This window comes from Ictalurus punctatus, unplaced genomic scaffold (genome assembly GCF_001660625.3).
Source record: "Ictalurus punctatus breed USDA103 unplaced genomic scaffold, Coco_2.0 Super-Scaffold_100071, whole genome shotgun sequence".
Taxonomy (NCBI): Eukaryota; Metazoa; Chordata; class Actinopteri; order Siluriformes; family Ictaluridae; genus Ictalurus; species Ictalurus punctatus.
Genome location: NW_026521092.1, coordinates 84,207 through 104,950, shown reverse-complemented (window position 1 = coordinate 104,950; position 20,744 = coordinate 84,207). Strand labels below are relative to the sequence as shown.

Genomic DNA, 20,744 nt, shown 5'->3' with positions numbered 1-20,744 from the left:
CTCCGCCTCTCTAAGATCCTCTTTATACCTAATCATGTTACTGACCTGTTCCCAGTTCACCTCCGGCTGTTTCTTTTTTACTAACTCTTACTTTTCCAGCCATTTTTGTCCCCGTCTTCTGAGACATGTTCTGGCAATCAAATTCAAAATTACCTTGGTTTTTTTTTTGTTTTGTTTTTTAAATGGTACATTTCTTCAGTTTAAATATCTGATATGTTTCTGTTCTATTGTGAATAACATATGGGTTTATGAGATTTGCAAGTCATTGCATTCTGTTTTTTATTTACATTTTACACACTGTCCCTAACAAAGATTAAACATTAATCTGGATTAAATCAATGTTTATCTATAAATACAGATACATCTTGTTTTGAAATAATTAAAATAGGCTCGTAAATCACGGTGGACCATCAGAATTGATCTAGTAGTGGAACTCAGTTTACTCAAATTAAAACTTAAATTCACAAATTCCTGATTAGCTCTGCTTAATCTCATTTCTTAAAATGTCTGATGTTCTAGTAAGAAATCTAACATTGCATTAATTCTAGTGTTTGAGACTCTAAAATTGGAAAGCTGAATAAAATGGTTGATTCCTGTATGTATTATAAAATTCCTATAGTGATATAAATTACCTTAAATAAACGGAAATAATGTCATGTTAATGCTGACATGGCATTGGTGGAAGTGTTTAAAACTTTGTTTAGGCTACACACTGGTCCACTGGTGTTTTCTTGGAGAAAAACTAAAATTATATGTTAAAGTTATTGAAATGCAGTAGGCTGGATCGTCCCCTGAGCTTCAGTCCCGCCTCAGTCCATCACTTCACTGGTTCTGTGGCATATAAAATGGACCAACACCATAATTAAAGCCATGCGTGAGACCCTGTTTAACACACACACACACACACACATGAACTGTGAGTGTGTGTATAAGCTTGTGTGATTATAATTTACAATGGCTTGTGTGGAACCTGGAGAAAACAGCACACTTCGGTCTGAACAGCAGCAGGTGAGTAAAGAGTGTTTGTGTGTGCGTGTGTGTGTGTGTGTCAGTCCTGATAACAGTACACTCAGAAGGTGCCAATACTTTTGCAATTACCGGTGTATATGTTAGTAAGCACATTACACTTTTAGATAAAACAGCTCATTGAGGGTTCTGTAGACAGTTCTTATATATTCTTATATATTTTATTTGGACCCATTTTAGGAAAACCACCATTCGTAGGGTTCTACACAGAACCTTTAAGGGTTTCTTCCAGAAAGACAAACTGATGAAGCTTTTAAGGTTCCACATTTAGTGTCTTTGTTTTCCTAAATGAGGAAGAACAAAAAAACGCTCATTTTTATCCGGCATCGGTCCGTTTCTAATACAGAAATTTGCATTTAATTAATTACATTTTAATTTCACGATAAAATAAAACAATGAAATGAATTATTAATTAATATGAATTGAAATCATAATACTTAGTACACTAGTGTGTTGTTGTTGTTAACCTTAATGGTTCTATGTGGAATCCTACAAGAAAGTGTTTTCCTATCAGAAATGGTTTTAGGAAGCTTAAGAATCCTTAATTATCCAATGAACCCTTAAAAAACCCTTTTGTCTAGAATCGTATCAGAATCAGGGTTCTCACATTAATGGACAAATAACACAGGTTTAAGAGTGACTTCAATTTATGCTCGAAATATATGAACTAGTTAAGATTAACTGTTTTAACTTATTTTGCCATGGTTGTGTTTGTATTGATGTGTTTAGCATAACAATGGTGGACTTCTCCTATACTATAATTAAATGCATGTGTGTGTGTGTGTGTGTGTTTACTACTGGACCAGCTGATGTTCCCTTTAAACCAGTTCTGTGTAGTGTTATTGGTGCTGATGTCCAGTGGAGCAAATATATTTAATGACACTTCCTGTACACAGAATTTCCCAGAAGCATCACACCAGTAACTTCTCTTTGCACTCCGAGCATGTTTCTGAAGAGACATTGGTAACACTAGTAAGAAAATTGAAATCGGAAAGTTAAAAAAAAAATCAGCGTGTAACATGAAAAGCAGCTCAAACGAAGCTCTTTCATTTCAGATTCACAATCTCCAGGTGAAGCTTTACTCAAATTATAAAACTTCAAATTTACTGTGTGTGTGTGTGTGTGTGTGTGTGTGTGTGTGTGTGTGTGTGTGTGTGTGTGTGTGTGTGTGTGTGTGTGTGTGTGTGTGTATAACCTTGTTGGACAGAAGTTCGGCTGTACAGAACAGAGACAGTCTGTGGAGTCCAGCAAAAAGCTCACACGTGAGTGTTTATGGTTTATCACTGTGGTGTAAGAGGAATAAAACACTCGGGCATGTGCAGTTATAGGAAAATAATCAGCTAAAGGGTGATAACTAACTCTGCTTTTTTTCTGCAATTTTTTTTTTGTCAAATTAGATTTATCATAAAAGATTCTTCAGTTGCAGTGGAAAACTAAATCTGCATTCATTTTTAGCTAAAAAAGTAAAAACTTTTAAGTAAAGAAGAATGTAAGTTAAATGTGCTTGCTATAGAGTGCATCTAATAACTGAGATGATTAAAAAAAGATAAAATATGGACATGCAAGTTAGTAGAGAAGAATATGTATATCACATTCAGAAACCTTTGAACTATTTTGGATTTTTTTTTTAAAATATCTTAACTTGGATTATTTGTGTGGTTTTTTTTTTGTTACTAATAATGAATTAAAACAATAAAAATGAAAACCTATGAAATCCAACAGATGAAGTGTCTTGCAAATTACTTTTATTCATTTTTGTCTTGAGGGGATACAAACTTTTGCACTAATCTGTATAAAAAGTGCAAACAGTAGTGATAATAGCTATAACAGATCATTCATAAGAGTGTGTTCAGAGAATATATGTGACACTGAACATTATGTATTATATTACATATAATGATAATGTGTATTATAATATATACTTTTATATTAAAGCAAACATCGTTTCCATATTTTTCATTTTTCTATATAGTCTTGATCTAAAATCTCATGCAGGAAGTTGTAATTTTGTAAGGTGTCTCTTTTGGTGCATTATGGGTAATTTTGACAATGTTTGTGCAGGGAAATGGCGGTGGAAGACATTCCTGATTTGGCACATCGGTGAAGAATGGATCGTCATCATCCTGTTAGGAATCATCCCAGCATTCTTCAGCTGGGCCATGGACTTTGGCATTGAATTCGGCCTTCACAGTGAGTGTGTGTGTGTGTGTGTGTGTGTGTGTGTGTGTGTGTGTGTGTGTGTGTGTGTGTGTGTGTGTAAATTCACCGAGCAGTGAGGAGCAGGGTAATCCCCAAATCATGACCAGAAATAAACGCAGTAATTACACAGCAGCAGTATGTACACGAAATATGTTGTTGATTGGACATAATTTATAGGAGGAGTAGCGAAAAAAAACCCAGTTTTTACAAAATCCAAGATGGTCGACAGGAAGTACATTTGAATTTCAGATGTTGGTGTATGTTCACTTCAACATATTCCAGGGAATTATTGATAAAATTAGCACAAACTCATAACCATATGACTATAATGACCATAAACGTACTTCCAAATGAGGGTCCAAGTTTGACCTGATGGTGGCGTTAGAGCATTGGCAGCACTTGGCCTAAATCTGGTCAGAATGTTCCTTAGGCCCTCTCCAATCAGTGTTCCAAATTTCACAACTTTTTACCAGACAGTTCTATGGGCTGCCATAGACACCTTGACCAGAAGAAGAAGAAGAAAAAGAAAAGGACAGATAACAACAGGGTGCCTACGCATCTTTGTTGCTTGGCCCCCTAATAATAATCCTAATAATAATAACTAAAGGTAGAATAACAATATGGTGCTTACCCGCCTTCTGTGCTTGGTCCCCAAATGAATTCAACAAAATATTCACTCAGGTGTCGTGTTCATGCTAACATGGTTGCACCTGAAAAAAGTTTAATTCATTCATATTCAAGCAGTTATAATTATAATTAAAGCTTAATGATTAATTCATTAATGACAAATTAATGAAGAATTGTTGTGGGTTTAAGGTTTAAAAATGAATTTCATATAATACATTAATATTTAGGTATGAGATTATAACTTTTGTAAAAAAAAAAATAAAAAAAATAAAAAAAGTTTTAATGTTAATTAAGTACTTTATAATACAATTTTTTTTAAAAACATTTTAAAAATATAAAATAAATAAAACAAAAAAGTTTTTCACCCAAACCCTAATTGGATATTGTGTCTTACAAGGCAACCTTGCTTGTAGTCACTGATCTTCGTGTGTGTGTGTGTGTGTGTGTTTCACATGTAGCTACAAGGGAGTTGTATGAGATGGCACACCATAACATCTTCCTGCAGTATCTGGCCTGGGTTTCAGTCCCCATACTGCTGATCTGCTTCGCCACAGCGTTTACTCAATTCGTAGGACCACAAGCTGCAGGTACAGCACACACACACACACACACACACACACTATAAACTCTATATATCTCCATAAAATAAGTGAACTTCATCTATATACATAATGAATTATCTATAGCTTACAGTACATACAAAGTGATGGGAACATTTTGTTTGCGCGGTTGTCATGGTAACCTCAGTATAATAGCAGCCGTTTGATATGATGTTTGTGCATGTTTGTGTGCGCGCACGATTAGTTGTTCTATTATCAAGTTCTGACTTAAATGCATGTAAAACCTCCAATAACACTGCCAAAGTGTGCCAATATCCAAAAATCAATTACTTTTCCTCTGCCTGGTTATTATTTTCTGACATTTGGTCTTTTTTGGATTTTTTTGTAGCCATATATTTGGAGGTATACTTTTTGGATGTATAGTTATGTGCTGTGTTGTACACATCAATGTCTCTCGCAGGTTCCGGGATCCCAGAGATTAAGTGCATTGTAAAAGGAGTGGAAATTAAAGATCACCTGAGCCTCAACACTCTACTGGCCAAACTGGTGGGTCTGACCTGCGCCCTGGCCAGCGGCATGCCACTAGGAAAAGAGGTACACACATGAACAAAACACATGCTACTACCACATGTAGTATATACAGGGTGCTCCACTATATATATATATATATATATAGGCACCCTTTGCCAAGATAACAGCTCTGAGTCTTCTCCTATAACGCTGATGAGGTTGGAGAATACATGGCGAGGGATCTGAGAGCATTCCTCCATACAGAATCTCTCCAGATCCTTCACATTTCGAGGTCCACGCTGGTGGACTCTCCTCCAACTTGTGGTGATGTAGGTGACTTTGGATTGGAGTTTTGAGACTTTCTGACCCCAAGAAGCAACTAACTTCTGCAGTTCTCCAGCTGTGATCCTTGGAGATTTTTTGTCCACTCGAACCGTCCTCTTCACAGTGCGTTGAGACGATATAGACACACGTCCAATTCCAGGTCGATTCATAACATTTCCAGTTGACTGGAACTTCTTAATTATTGCCCTGATGGTGGAAATGGGCATTTTCAATGCGTGTGCTATTTTCTTATAGACACTTCCCATTGTGTGAAGCTCAACAACCTTTTGCCGCACATCACAGCTACATTCCTCGCTCTTACCCATTGTTATGAATGACTAAGGGAATTTGGCCTGTGTGTTACCTCATATTTATTCCCCTGTGTAACAGGAAGTCATGGTTGAACAATTTCCTGTTCCTAGTCACCCAGGTGCACTAAACAGTTTTTAAATACCAATGGGTATATACTTCAAATATATTTTTCTCATATGAATACATAGGGGTGCCAATAATTGTTGCACACCTATATTTAACAACGATTGTTTATGGATAAAGCTGTGTTGTGTTTATAATTGTTTGATATCCGTGTGTGTGTGTGTGTGTGTGTGTGTGTGTGTGTGTGTGGGAAGTGTAGTCTTTTTCGGCCATGTTTGAAGTTGCTGGTGCATTCTCGGAAATGGAATTGCTGGTTTGATGTGATATGACAATAATTGCGTGTAGCTGCTGTATAAATGTGTGTACTTGTACATGTAGCTGTGTGTAGTTGTAGTGTAATTAGTCACATCTTGACTCTCTTTGTATATTTTTTTCTCCAGAGTCCGTTTGTGCACATAGGAAGCATCTGTGCAGCGCAGCTCTGCCGGTTAAGGACATTCATTAGTGGTGTTAAAGAGGTAATCTGTCTCAAAATTATAAAACAAAATAAAATAATTTAAAACACACAATCACACAAAAGAACAAACTTTATTTGTATTCATATTTAATTTGACAATGTATCTTTCATATCAGAAATGCTCAGAAATGTTACATCTTAATACATTAGTATAGAATTAAAAATACAAATAGTTTGATGATTATTATTTTACAGTTCAGTGTAAATATTTGTACACTCTTAGAATTAAAATATATAAATATAATCATCTGTATCCTCTAGCAGATCACATGACTTCATTATTATTATTATTATTATTATTATTATTATTATACACTATTGTTTACATTAGGTAGATGATGTCTGTGTGTATGTGTGTATAAAATCCAGAGCAAGTCTCAGGGCATCGAACTGCTTATTGCTGGTTCTGCTGTTGGACTCGCCTGCTGCTTCAACTCACCCATCGGAGGTGAGAACAAACTTCGGAAGTGTGTGTGTTTTGTGTATCATTGTGAGTTAGAGATGTAAGAAAATGCTCATGGCTGTATATTTTTGTTGAAAATGTGTGTTGCAGGTATTCTGTATGGTATTGAAGTGGCCACGTCATTCTTCATGGTCCGGAGTTACTGGAAATCTTATGTTGCTGCTACCATCAGCGCCTTTGTCTTCAGAATCCTGCCTGTGTGGAGTGGATATAATGGTGTGTGTGTGTGTGTGTGTGTGTGTGTGTGTGTGTGTGTGTGTGTGTGTGCGTGTGTTATTATTTATACCCCTTCTATTCTGTTCTGCATTAGCTCACACTTTGTAGATTTTATATGAATATAAATCATCTCAATTATTTTCTCTATAAATAATATAAACATCATCTCTGAAACAGAAATATGAATTTGTGTGATAGTTTTTCAGAGAAACTAGTTGTTGGAGAAATATATTTTATTACATTTTTATTTTTCCCAATACTACTACTACTACTACTACTACTAATAATAATAATAATAATAATAATGATTGTTTCTTTACAGAAACTATTATACCTCTGTTTAACACCTCTTTCCGTCTGGAATTTCCCTACGAACTCCGTGAGTTGCTGGCCTTCACCATCCTTGGGTAAATCACCATGTGACATTTATGACCATGAGCTAAAATTAAGTGCGAAAAAAACCCTGAGATAATACCAGACACAACAACAACAACAACAATAATAATCATCATCATCATCATCATCATCATCATCATCATCATCATCATCATCATCATCATCATCATAATACAATATCCAGAGCACCTAGATTTCTATTTTTGCCCCAAAAAATGTATTTATGTTAATGAAATTTTCACAAATTTTATGGTTTATTATAAGAATAAAATGAACAATTACTAAATAAATGTTATGTTTCTTCCATTAGGATTGTTACCGCTAAAATAAACATTAGGTTATTCAATGTGTGTGTTTTTAAAGTAAATGTTACTATTATTTTGGTCTAAAATGTCATTTCTCCTGTTTGTCTGTAGGATTCTGAGTGGGCTTTTTGGAGCGTTTTTTGTGTTCATGAACAGTGTGATGGTGCGTTTCATCAGGAGCCCTCGACCCATCAGCAGGTTCCTCGCCAAGACGTGAGTGGTTTAGCGGAATTCCAATACTAGCATATCCAGGTTTGCACAACAGGAAGACAAATGTGGAAGCTTAGAAATGTGGGGAAAAGATTTTTCTAGAATAAAATATTTAGTTGTTTTTATCAATACTTGATAGGAATACCAATCTTGCCTTCCATAATACAGGGTGTGAATTATGGTGAAGATCAGAGAGTGTAAAGTGTGTGTGTGTGTGTGTGTGTGTGTGTGTGTGTGTGTGTGTGTGTGTGTGTGTGTGTGTGTGTGTGTGTGTGTGTGTGTGTGTGTGTGTGTGTGTGTGTGTGTGTGTGTGTGTGTGTGTGGTTTTATTGCACCATGTGTTAGGGGGTCAAGACATATACGGGAGCACACTTAGTTTTTTCCTCTTGCATTCTAAAACTGAGATATGAAGTTCCAATTTCCAACATATTCCAGTCAATTTGATACACAGAGCCCTCCAATAATATCGGCACCCTTGGTAAATATGAGCAAAGGCTGTGAAAAATTATCTTTATTGTTTAACCTTTTGATCTTTTGTTAAAAAAAATTCACAAAAATGCTTTGCTCTCTTGGATATCAAACAATATCAAACACAACACAGGTTTATCAAAAAAAAAATCGTTGTTAAATATAGGTGTGCAACACTTATTGGCACCCCTATGAATTCATATGAGAAAAATATATCTGAAGTATTTTCCCATTGATATTTGATTTTTTTTAGTACACCTGGGTGACTAGGAACAGGAAATTGTTCAACCATGACTTCCTGTTTCACAGGGGTATAAATATGAGGTAGCACATAGGCCAAATTCCCTTAGTCATTCATAAAAATGGGTAAGAGCGAGGAATATAGCTGTGATGTGCGGCAAAAGGTTGTTGAGCTTCACACAATGGGAAGTGTCTATAAGAAAATAGCACACGCATTGAAAATGCCCATTTCACCATCAATAATTAAGACGTTCCAGTCAACTGGAAATGTTATGAATGGACCTGGAATTGGACGTGTGTTGTATCGTCTCAACGCACTGTGAAGAGTACGGTTCGAGTAGCCAAAAAATCTCCAAGGATCACAGCTGGAGAACTGCAGAAGTTATTTGTGTCTTGGGGTCAGAAAGTCTGCAAAACTACAATCTGAAGTCACCGACATCACTACAAGTTGTTTGGAAGGGTTTGAAGAAAAAAGCCTCTACTCTCATCCAAAAACAAACTCGAGCGTCTTCAGTTTGCCGACACTACTGGAACTTCAAATGGGATCGGGTTCTGTGGTCAGATGAAACCAGAATAGAGCTTTTTGGTAATAAACACAGAGGTGGTTTTGGAGCACACAGAGAGGTAGCCGTATGGAAAAGTACCTCATGCCCACGGTTAAATATGGAGGTGGATCTTTAATGTTTTGGGACTGTTTTTCTGTCAGACGACCTGGACATTTTGTTAGCATACATGGCATCATGGACTCCATCAAATATCAACAGATATTAAATGAACACCTGACTGCCTCTGACAGAAAGATTCAAATGGGCCGTGGTTGGATCTTCCAGCAGGACAGTGATCCAAAACATCATCAACATCAACACAGAAATGGTTTACTGACCACAAAATCAAGATCCTGCCCTGACCATCCCAGTCCCCTGACCTGAACCCCATAGAAACCCTGTGGGGTGAACTGAAGAGGAGAGTCCACCAGCATGGACCTTGAAATGTGAAGGATCTGAATCTGGAGAGATTCTGTATGGAGGAATGGTCTTAGGAATAGTCTCAAGAAAGGAATGGTGCACGGTGGCTTAGTGGTTAGCACGTTCGCCTCACACTTCCAGGGTTTCGATTCCCACTGTGGCCCTGTGTGTGCAGAGTTTGCATATTCTCCCTGTGCTGCGGGGGTTTCCTCCCCCAGTCCAAAGACATGCATGGTAGGCTGATTGGTGTGTCTGTAGTGTATGAATGGGTGTGTGAGTGTGTATGTGATTGTGCCCTGCACCCTGTCCAGGGTGTACCCCGTCTGTGCTCCCTGGGATAGGCTCCAGGTTCCCTGTGATCCTGAAAAGGATAAGTGGTATTGAAGATGGATGGATGGAACGCTCTCAGATCCCTCGCCATGTATTCTCCAACCTCATCAGGCATTATAGGAGAAGACTCAAAGGGAGCTAGCACAAAGTATTGACTAAAAGAGTGCCATTAATTGTTGTACACCTATAGTTAACAAAGATTTTTTTTGATAAAACAATGTTTTGTATGCAATTGTTTGATATCCACGAGAGCAGAGTATTTTTGTGAATTACTATTTAGCAAAAAATTAAACTGTTAAACAATAAAGACAATTTTTTCCCAGCCTTTTTTGTTCATATTTACCAAGGGTGCCAATATTACCGGAGGGCTCTGTATATATTTACATTTACGTAAGCCCTGAGTTATTACAGTACACAACTGCAACAACTGTTTTATACTGTTGTCTTTCAAACTGTTGTATGATTCAAACTATTAAAGCAGTTCAAATGCTTTAGCGGGAGGCCACGTCAGGTTTCTTTATCATACGATTATTCAATTTATCGTTTTAATAGAATCATTTGTAATGAACCATAGTTTGCTAAACACCAGTTATGTTTTTAAATGTCAATAATTTCAGAGTATTTCATTTTCCTACTGTACATTTATACATCACTGTTTTTTTTTTTGGATTTGAAAATGGCATAAGTTCTCTTCCTGAAGTTTACATTCATGTATTCTTCCTTCAGACCAATCTAGCAAACCTTACTTTGGCTAATACACTATGACAAGGGTAAATGGAGAAAGAAATTCAGTGAGAGCATATGTGTGTGTGTGTGTGTGTGTGTGTGTGTGTTTGTAGCCGCGTGCTGTACCCTGCTATTGTCACACTGATCACCGCCACTTTGACCTTTCCTCCTGGATTTGGACAGTTCATGGCAGGCGAGGTAACACACACACACACACACACACACACACACACACACACACACACACACAGACAGACAAACATAACCATTCATCCATCCATATTCTGTACCACTTATCCTACACAGGGTCCCGGGGGAGCCTGGAGCTCATCCCAGGGAACTCGGGGAACATACTGGATGGGGTGCCAACCCATTACAGGGCATAATCGCGCACACACACACACACACACACACACACACACACACACACACACATTATGGACAGTTTTGAAAAGCCAATCAGCCTACAGCGCATGTTTTTAGACTGGGGAAGGAAACTGGAATACCCCGAGGGAACCCTAAGCACAGGGAGAATGTGCAAACTCCGCGCACACAGGGCGGAGGCAGGATTCGAACCCCCAACCCCGGAGGTGCCAAGCAAATGGGCTAACCACTATGACAGCATATGGCATCACTTCCTGCTTGCCTCTCCTCACTTCCTGTACAGCTCACTCAGAGGGAAACTCTACTTGCACTTTTTGACAACTACACCTGGTCCAAACATCTGGAAGGCGACCATTTTGATCACTCTGACCATTCTGTGGCGTGGAAACACGACCAGGTCAGCGTCTTCGTCACGCTCACCACATCCTTTATCATGAAGGTCAGGATGAAAAACACTTTTGAAATGAATATTTCAATAATTCCAACAGATTTATTACTAGTTAGAGAATCCTGCTTAAAGGTTAAAGCTGAATATTTGTGTACAGTTCTTCATGTCAGCAGTGGCCATCTCTATGCCAGTCCCCGCTGGAGCTTTTGTACCTGCTTTTGTTATCGGTGAGTGGATTTACGGCATGTGCATGTAGTCCATATATGAATATTGAGTTTTGTTCTGTTCTGGTCAGCTTTGTGTTTGTAGATTGGCAGAATATGTTCCTGTGCTTAAGTTTAAGCTTGATTGACACAATTGGACCGATAGATCACTAGCTGTATTATTCGCTGTGATGAAATCGTTAGGAAATTATAAAAATATCAGAAAGTATAACAAAGTGATAAAGTGGACGTGTGTGTGTGTGTGTGTGTGTGTGTGTGTGTGTGTGAGATTAGGTGCAGGTCTCGGCCGATTGGTTGGTGAGGTGGCAGCTGTGGTTTTACCTGAAGGAGTTCATTCAAACGGCACGGTTTACTCTTTAATACCTGGAAGCTATGCTGTAGCAGGTAACGCACCAAAAAAACCCCACGCATGATCATGCGATCAAGGTTCTTGTCTCTTGAACGGCAGCATTGTGTACTTTCTTTTGTTTGTGTGTAGGAGCAGCAGCAATGTCTGGTGCAGCCACTCACACCATCTCTACAGCCATGATTGTGTTCGAAGTGACCGGGCAGATCAACTTCCTTTTCCCAATATTATTTTCTGTTATAGTGGCTAATATCGTAGCCCAAAGTCTGCAGCCGTCACTGTACGATTCGCTCATATGCATCCGGAAACTTCCGTGTCCTGTAGACCTCAGCTGGGACCACGAGGAGTGAGTGTCCATCAGGATCTGTTCATCTTTATTAGCTCTCATCTATTATCTTTATCTTTTGAGCATATGTAAATTACAAATGAGTTCACAGCACAGCTGATTCCAATTTAGCCACGCCCACAAAAGTCCATAAAAGGCAAAGCTCATAGAAAGCTGAAAATGACAAAATGACGACTAAACGTAAATATATCTAAATATAGTGGTGCATGCTTACAAATTTGTTTCTTTCAAGAGGAACTACATTATCAAACTTATGACATTCTTTCTGCTACAATTGCACTGAAGGCAGAGTCTAGGTGGGCGGGGTCTGTAGGAATGAAAAGAAGAAAATAAGTTGTTATTGTCAAATGAGTCAGCCTTCTTAAGGTTCTAGCTTTCTGAGAACATACAGTCTGTTTGTCACTGTTTAGAAACTCTAAAATCAGTGTGGAAGACATCATGGTGAAGGATGTGAAGTACATCACACTGAACTCGACTTACAGAGATCTGCAGAACCTCCTGCTCACAAAGCTCAGAACCATCCCCTTGGTGAAGTCTGAAGGTACCTTCACCCTTCCACCATGGACACGCATCTAATATACAGTGTCCTCCACTAATATTGGCACTCTTGGTAAATATGAACAAAGAAGGCTGTGAAAAATTGTCTTTATTGTTTAACCTTTTGATCTTTTGCTAAAAAATCACAAAAATACTCTGCTCTCATGGATATCAAACTATTGCAAACAACATACAGGTTTATCAAAAAAAAATTTTTTTTTTAAATTTGTTAAATATATGTGTGCCACAATTATTGGCATCCTTTTAGTCAATACTTTGTGCTGTCTCCCTCTGCCAAGATAACAGCTCTGAGTCTTCTCCTATAATTCCTGATGAGTTTGGAGAATACATGGCGAGGGATCTGAGAGCGTTCCTCCATACAGAATCTCTCCAGATCCTTCACATTTCGAGGTCCACGCTGGTGGACTCTCCTCTTCAGTTCACCCCACGGGTTTTCTATGGGGTTCGGGTCAGGGGACTGGGAGGGTCAGGGCAGGACCTTGATTTTGTGGTCAGTAAACCATTTCTGTGTTGATTTTGATGATGTTTTGGATCATTGTCCTGCTGGAAGATCCAACCACGGCCCATTTGAAGCTTTCTGGCAGAGACAGTCAGGTTTTCATTTAATATCTGTTGATTTTTGATAGAGTCTATGATGCTATGTAGTCTAACAAAATGTCCAGGTCCTCTGTCAGAAAAACAGCCCCAAAACATTAAAGATCCACCTCCATATTTAACTGTGGGCATGAGGTACTTTTCCTTGGTCTTACCCATTGTAATGAATGACTATGGGAATTTGGCCTCATATTTATTCCCCTGTGAAACAGGAAGTCATGGATGAACAATTTCCTGTTCCTAATCACCCAGGTGTACTAAAAGAATGTAAAATATTAAACGGGAATATACTTCAAATATATTTTTATCATACTAATTCATAAGGGTGCCATTAATTGTGGCACACCTATATGTAACAAAGTTTTTTTTTAAGAAACCTGTGTTGTGTTTGCAATTGTTTGATATCCATGAGAGCAGAGTACTTTTGTGATTTTTTTTTTTAAACAAAAGATCAAAAGGTTAAACAATAAAGAATTTTCACAGCCTTCTTTGCTCACATTGACCAAGGGTGCCAATATTAATGGAGGACTTTGTACATCCTGCAATCACAGTTTAAAATCAGTGATGTCTTGGTGGTTCTTAGATTCTCTCTTTGTGCCTTCCCCAGAATCAAAGATATTACTGGGGTGTATTGAGCAAGCTCAGTTGCAGGTGCTGCTGTCCCATCAGCTCAGTCGCATGCGGAGACTCGAACACTTCCGTCAGCAAGCGCAGAACATGGATGAAAAGGAGCTCAGGAGTGCGGTAAGGGAGGCGGGGTTGAACATAAACACAAACACAAAGTGCCTACACCTACCGTATGCCATTCAGTGTGTGGTTTGTTTTCAGGTAGACCTGTATGCCTTTGTTGTGTTTGTCCAGTAATAGTTAATCAAGGGGACTGGACTGGACAAATCTTCATGTTTTTGTTCTTTAATGACTCTAGGATGTGCATTTGCTTAGACGTACTACTAGAAATTCATTATACAGGCTTCCACCACCTTAGGAAGTATGTTGCAATAATATAGTGCTGTGATTTCTTCTGTTTTTGTGTACCTCCCTCTAAAATAGTTTTCTATCTTCAAAGGAAATACAACATAAAACAAAGGCAACTGAGTAAACACACAAGACTATTTTTGTTTTTTTATTGAAAAAAAAAAAGGATCCACCAGCTATCACCCGTGTGAAAAACTAATTACCCCCTTAATCTTAAAATCTGGTTGTTCCACTTTTAGCAACTGCAACCAAACATTTCCAATAACTGGAGATCAGTCTTTCCCAGCACTGTGGTGGAATTTTGGCCCATTCTTCTTTGCAGGACTGCTTTAGTTCAGTCACACTGGAGTGTTTTCAAGCCTGTTTAAGGACTTTGACTAGGCCCCATCAAGGTGGACCTTTGGATCATTGTCTCACTGCATAATCACTACAGTTGTGCTTGAGATTCAATTTACAGACTGAAGACCGGACATTCTCCTTTAGGATTTTCTGGTAGAGAGCAGAATTCATGTTTCCCTCAATAACTGCAAGTTGCCCAGGCGCTGAAGCAGTAAAGCATCCCCACACCATCACACTGCCTCCACCATGCTTGACTGTAGGTATGATGTTCTTTTTGTGCAATTCTGTGTCTGGTTTACGCCAGATGTAATGGGACCCCTGTCTTCCAAACAGTTCCACTTTTGACTCGTCAGTCAACACAACATTCTCCCAAAAGGTTTGAGGATTATCAAGGTGTGTTTTGGTGAAATTCAGTCGAGTCTTAATGTTCTTCTGGGTCAGCAGTGGTTTTCTCCTCACCACTCCTCCATGGAGCCGTTTTCCCCCAGTGTCTTTCTGATAGTGGAGTCATGAACAGTGACCTTTACTGATGCAAGAGAGGCCTGTAGGTCCTTTGATGTTGTTCTTGGCTCTTTTGTGACTTCCTGGATGAGTCATTGCTGTGCTCTTGGAGGAATTTTTGAAGGTCGGACACTTCTGTGAAGGTTCACTACTTTGCCGTGTTTTTCCATTTGGAGATAACGGCTCTCGCTGTGGTTCTTTGGAGTCCCAGAGCCTTTGAAATAGCTTTGTAACCCTTCCCAGACTGATGTATTTCAATCATCTTCTTTCTCATCAGTTCTGGAATTTCTTTCAATTTTGGCATAGTGTGTTACTGGGTAAGACCTTTTAACCAACTCCATGCTGATAACATTACCATTTAAAAACTGTCTCGTGTTTACTCGGGTTGCCTTGGTTTTATCGGAGATTTTGTTTTAATCTCTGAATCAAATTAGTATGAGAGACGATAACAGAAGAAATCAGGATACTTTTTCACATCACTGTAAGTTGGTATATTGATGTATGAAGGCTTGAAGGACTGTAGGAATGACTTTTTGTTTACTTCCCCATTCTACCCCTACCAAACAACCTGCTTCTGTTCTGAGAAAAACATGCTTTAGGCTTTCAAAAGCAATAATCTGTCGCTAAAGTCTTCACAGATGTCTTTTGCCTTTACATTAGCAACAACTGTTGTTGCCTGAGAAAGAAATGAAGTAAAAATACTTGAAAATAACAGACTTGCTGTGTGAAAAGTCACCTATTAGCCCACTGAAACAATCAACGAAAGGTGTTTGTATCCTCATTATAACTTTGCATGAACAAACTCATCCAGGAATAAAAAGCTGAAAAATGCAATACAAGGACACTGATCTAAACTCCTAACGTTTTTTGAATGTCTTTCAGACCTCTGTAGATGGACAATCCCACTTGTTACAGAGAGGTACAACACAAGACAGTGTCGCACATTCTACAGGCACAAACAAACCCATTAGTATGGGAAAAGTACATAAGGACCAATCATAACACAGCAATTGCACAAACTTTCTAAAGCTGATTCTTCTTTCTCGTACTGGACACACACAAGTACTACTGGCAGTTGCTCAACGTAGAGCACAATTGCCCCATGAATCCGGGTTCCACAGCCACCAATCAAAGGGGGACATCAAAGCATAGCAGAGGTTGGCTGGTGATTGGGGCTTTTTGCTGGCAAGTTTCTCTTCCGATCATTGCTTTGGACTCGTTGTGTTTCCTAACCTTTATGTAGGGTTTGTCCTGTGCACCAAGTTTGGAGTATCGTTAAGGTGGTAGTGCCCAAACCTCTAAAATGTACTTCCAACCAGAAGCAAGTTTGGTATACTGTGAAGACAGTAGTGTCCAAACAGCTCCTGGTCTAAAATGTGTAGTTCTAAGCTGACGCTACTTTGGGGTTCTGTTCAGCCAGTTGGATTAAAATTTGTTGCCCCAATCTAAATCTAGTGCACCTTGTATGAGAGATCTTCAGGGATAAAAAAGGCTACTTTTTGTCTCTGTAAATCTGAGTTGTGTGCCAGAAAGAAACTGAAATGCAGCTTTGCATTGCACTTGATGCTCAGGAGAACCTTGAAGTGAGGGATCTTGACGTTGTTCCTTTTATTTATTTATTTTTTTAAAATAGGACCTTTCTTGAGTCTTTCCACTTCATTCCTAGTCCATCTACGTGGGTGTTGGATGATGGTACTGATTGCCATGCAGCTGGTGTAAATTCTTTAGAAAATTGTGTTTCTCAAATCAGTCGTGATAACGATTATATCCACCGACCTCCAAATCATGTAACTACCATTTCTAATGTCTTGCTTAGGTTGCCAAGATTCAGAAATTACCTTCAAGAGCCTCTTCTGTGCCCATTCAAGAGTGGACATAGAGGTAAGACTGCTCTCATGTCCAGCTAAAATCTCCTTCAGCCAGTCACATTACATTTCATCTTTTCTGATTGATTTCCAAATGCTTTGAAAAAGCAGGAATACCAATGGTTTCTTTCCATCTAGGAGGATCCAGAGGTAGAAGACACCATGACCATGCCAGAGGTGACAACTCAATACATGCCATGTACACACCTTTATGTACACACCGAGGAAAGTTAGCACATTCAGAGCTGTACATTTTAATTAACTGCTTCGACTTTTTCTACTCAAACCTTTGGTACTTTGTACCACATGTAGTCGTTGTTACAAAGCAGAAGGGACTAGTTGAGATTACAAGAATAAGAATATAAAAGCAACAATAATAAAAAAGAACAATAAGGAACGATTCAAAATAAATAAATAAATCACCCATGTGTGTATCTTTGTGACTGGGTAAAGATCATCAGGTGGGAGGAGCAACAGCTTGATGAAAAAGTCAACTTCAACCTCTGCAAAATTGACCCTGCATCTGTACAGATAGTAGAACGAACCTCACTGCAAAAGGTGGGTGAAAATCAGTGGGCTATTAAACATCTGCATCAGTCATTTCACTTTGAATATCACATCATTATTCCTCCATCTTTAGACTCATAACATCTTGTCCATGATGGGTTTGGACCATGCTTACGTCACCAACGTTGGGAGGCTCGTAGGAGTAGTGTCATGTCAGGAGGTGAGAAAAGGGCATGTCTGGGTTTCTGGGAATTGCTCATCTTAGATATGAGGGACTTTTCCAGTTTCAGACCCTTGTAGTCTTTGAGACCAAGTAGAACCTGCTGTTCAAGTATCCAAGAGACTTTTTCGGAAACTCCAAGGTCATGCCAAAGAGTCATGACTTCACAGTGTTTTCTCTGCTGTGTCATAGCTACGGAAGGGCTTTGAGACTTCGGTGAAGAAGTGCGGAGCCAAAACACACCCCCCGATGTCCAGCTTCAGAGAGAGCAGAACCAGATTCAGGAAGACGGCAACACCAGAGGCCACAGAGCTCCACAATCTTCTGGGCAGCCAAAACAGCCTGAACCAGATGAGTTCAATGTGAAGAAGGTTCACGTGGGGACCGATCAGCAAACACGAAAAGGCCAGACTGTTAGGTAAAGGGGGCCACTAGGGCTGCATGCTGGACAAAAGATGCGATACATCACTGCTGAAGCATTTTACTGTATGAATGTGATACTAAACCTGAAAACCAAACATTTTTGCTACTGTTAGGTTTATTCAACAACAGATAACATTACTTTTCACAAAGCGCAAGAACCATTATCAATTTTCCATCGTTCTCACATCTTAACGATGGAATTTTTTGTTTATGCCCAGCTAATACAGTTAGTCTGAATCCCAGACGACCTCCTATTCACGAGCTAGGATAGAACAGAATCGGGCTGTATATTCGACGTAGTACATGTAGCAGCAAAAATACATTCCAGGCTTGAAATATTTGCTTGAGCAAAAGTAAAAACTGATCGTACAGGTACAATTTGTATGTAATGGGGTCATGCTACATGACATAACATTTGGGATTCAGATGGTAATCGCGTTTAAAAATTGAACTACAAACTACCAAATCCTAATTACAGATGATGAAAATCTTCTAAAATCATGCAGCCCTGGAGCCAACTTTAGCATGTGCGTAAAAAAACAATACAATGCTTTTGTTGTTCGTAATTTGTATTTGATCTGAGCAAGAAAACATCATACTTACCAGTTACTTCTGAAATCAGGATTTTTAGCATTCAGAGTGAAGTCAATTTGACATTATTCAGTCTGTACAGGATTTTGCGGAGTTTTTTTATTATTTTTTTTATGACTGTTGCATCCAGAAACGCTCGATTTTGCTGCGGGGTTTTTCATAATTTGCAATCTAGTTACATTTATACAGCGCTTTTCTAGACACTCAAAGCTCTTTACATTTGTATGGGGGAAATCTCAACCACCACCAGTGTAGCGTCCACCTGGATGATGCGATGGCGGCCATAGTGCAGAAGAACTCCCACCACACACCAGCTATTAATGGAGAGGAGAGAGTGATGTAGCCAATTCAGAGATGGAGGTTATTAGGGGGTCATGATAGAGAAGGTCCAATGGGGGAATTTCGCCAGGACACCGGGGTTACACCCGTACTCTTTGGTAGGGGTATAACCCTGTGTTAAGTGTCGTGTCCTAGGATTTTTATCATGAACACAGAGAACCGGGACCTCGATTTAACGTCTCATACTCGTTTTTAGAGTATAGCGTCCCCGTCACAATACTGTTGTATTCGGCCCCACGCAGACCACAGGGCGAGCTACTTTAGTTTTCCCCAGGAGGTCACCCATCCTTCGCTTCAGTGGGACACCATGGGAGAACTGCAGGTTGATTTGGTTCTGGCGATGCAATCTGGGGAGTTTTTTTGCATTTTTTTTGTGGAAAACTACTGGAATCAGCAAACTTGCAACTGCATGAAATTGTTTTGCAGTGATGTTTTTTGGTAAACGAGACCTTTTAGCCGTACTCATGTTGATACGTGAATCGGAGAGGGCTTTGGCTGAATGCACTTTGTCATGACGTCACATGGTGTGTTTTGGCCCAAATCTGCTGAAAATCTGTGGTAACTTTGATAATTGACAAGCTCCTCAGAATATTGCAGAGTTGTAAAATCCTGGAGGGACTGATTATTGCAAATGATGACCAATTGGACAATAAATACGCATGCTCCTACCTTAACACTCGTGTCCTGTTCTTCTTTCTAAGGGTCCCATATTTGGACCAACCAAATAAATCGCAACAATAGTTCCCAATCAGCATTTTCCAATTATTTAAAAAAAAAAGAAAAACACAGGATCTTTGTGATGAAAAGAAAAACCGAAGTGCAAAACATAATGGGGGGGTGTCTTAACATATTAGCAATGTTTCAGAGTGCAAGACGTGAAAAGAGGACCTCGATTCTTGTAATTACAGTTGTGCCCAAAAGTTTACATACCCCTTGTAGAATCTGCAAACTCTTAATACCTTTAACAAAATAGGGGGGGGATCATAAAAATCCCATGTTTATTTAGTTCTGTCCTGAATAAACTATTTCACATAACAGGTGTTTACATATCGTCTACAAGATTATAGCAGAGTTCATAAAAATTACCCTGTTCAAAAATTTGCACACCCTTGCTTATTAATACCGTGTGTCGTTACCTGGATGATCAGCGACTGTGTTTATGTTTTGTGAGAGTTGCTCACGAGTCCCTTGTTTGTCCTGAGCAGTTAATCTGCCCACTGTTCTTCAGAAAAATCCTCCAGGTCCTGCACATTCTTTACGAAAGAACCACGACACATTAAGAGCCGGGTTTTTTTTCCCCAAACAGGATGATCGGTGAAAATTGTTTATTTTGTTTAAAGATCAAAATATTTTTCTTCATTTAGTACTCCCCTTCAGAAACTACACAAGATATTTACATGTTTCCCAAGAGACAAAATAATAAAGATTTTTATGATCCCTCTTATTTTGTTAAACGTATTCAGGTTTTGCAGATTCTACAAGGGGTATGTAAACTTTTGGGCACAGCTGTAAATATTTTATAAAGCAAAGTGAAATGTTTTCAAAAAGGCTGTAATCAATAAACCTGACACTGAATATAGGAACTGACAGAGGGGATCTAAAGAAAAGGAAAAACAATGATAATGAAACATAATTAAAGTTAGCATTTTTTTTTTATTATTGAAAAGTTTAAACAAAAACAATCAAA

At 38.8% G+C, this 20,744-nt stretch overlaps 1 protein-coding gene across 1 annotated transcript; it reads left to right on the top strand.

The window, feature by feature from the left end:
• Positions 1-863: 863 nt before the first annotated feature.
• On the top strand, positions 864-19,731 carry LOC108277689 (chloride channel protein 2). Its single transcript, XM_053679198.1, has 23 exons — positions 864-1,008; positions 2,234-2,288; positions 3,088-3,216; positions 4,311-4,439; positions 4,873-5,006; positions 6,062-6,139; positions 6,508-6,586; positions 6,692-6,817; positions 7,140-7,224; positions 7,630-7,731; positions 10,571-10,655; positions 11,125-11,280; positions 11,387-11,456; positions 11,727-11,837; positions 11,932-12,145; positions 12,556-12,686; positions 13,905-14,041; positions 15,995-16,031; positions 16,929-16,993; positions 17,116-17,154; positions 17,431-17,535; positions 17,618-17,704; positions 17,897-19,731. The coding sequence occupies exons 1-23, from the start codon at positions 955-957 to the stop codon at positions 18,068-18,070; spliced, it is 2,382 nt and encodes a 793-aa protein (XP_053535173.1). The 5' UTR covers positions 864-954; the 3' UTR covers positions 18,071-19,731.
• Positions 19,732-20,744: the final 1,013 nt, after the last annotated feature.

Excerpts from the sequence above, each read along its gene's own strand:
- LOC108277689 (XM_053679198.1), top strand. The coding sequence starts at position 955 with ATGGCTTGTGTGGAACCTGGAGAAAACAGCACACTTCGGTCTGAACAG. Across the intron at positions 11,457-11,726 it reads TGTACCTGCTTTTGTTATCG|GTGCAGGTCTCGGCCGATTG; the intron begins GTGAGTGGATTT and ends GTGTGAGATTAG. Across the intron at positions 12,687-13,904 it reads CCCCTTGGTGAAGTCTGAAG|AATCAAAGATATTACTGGGG; the intron begins GTACCTTCACCC and ends TGCCTTCCCCAG.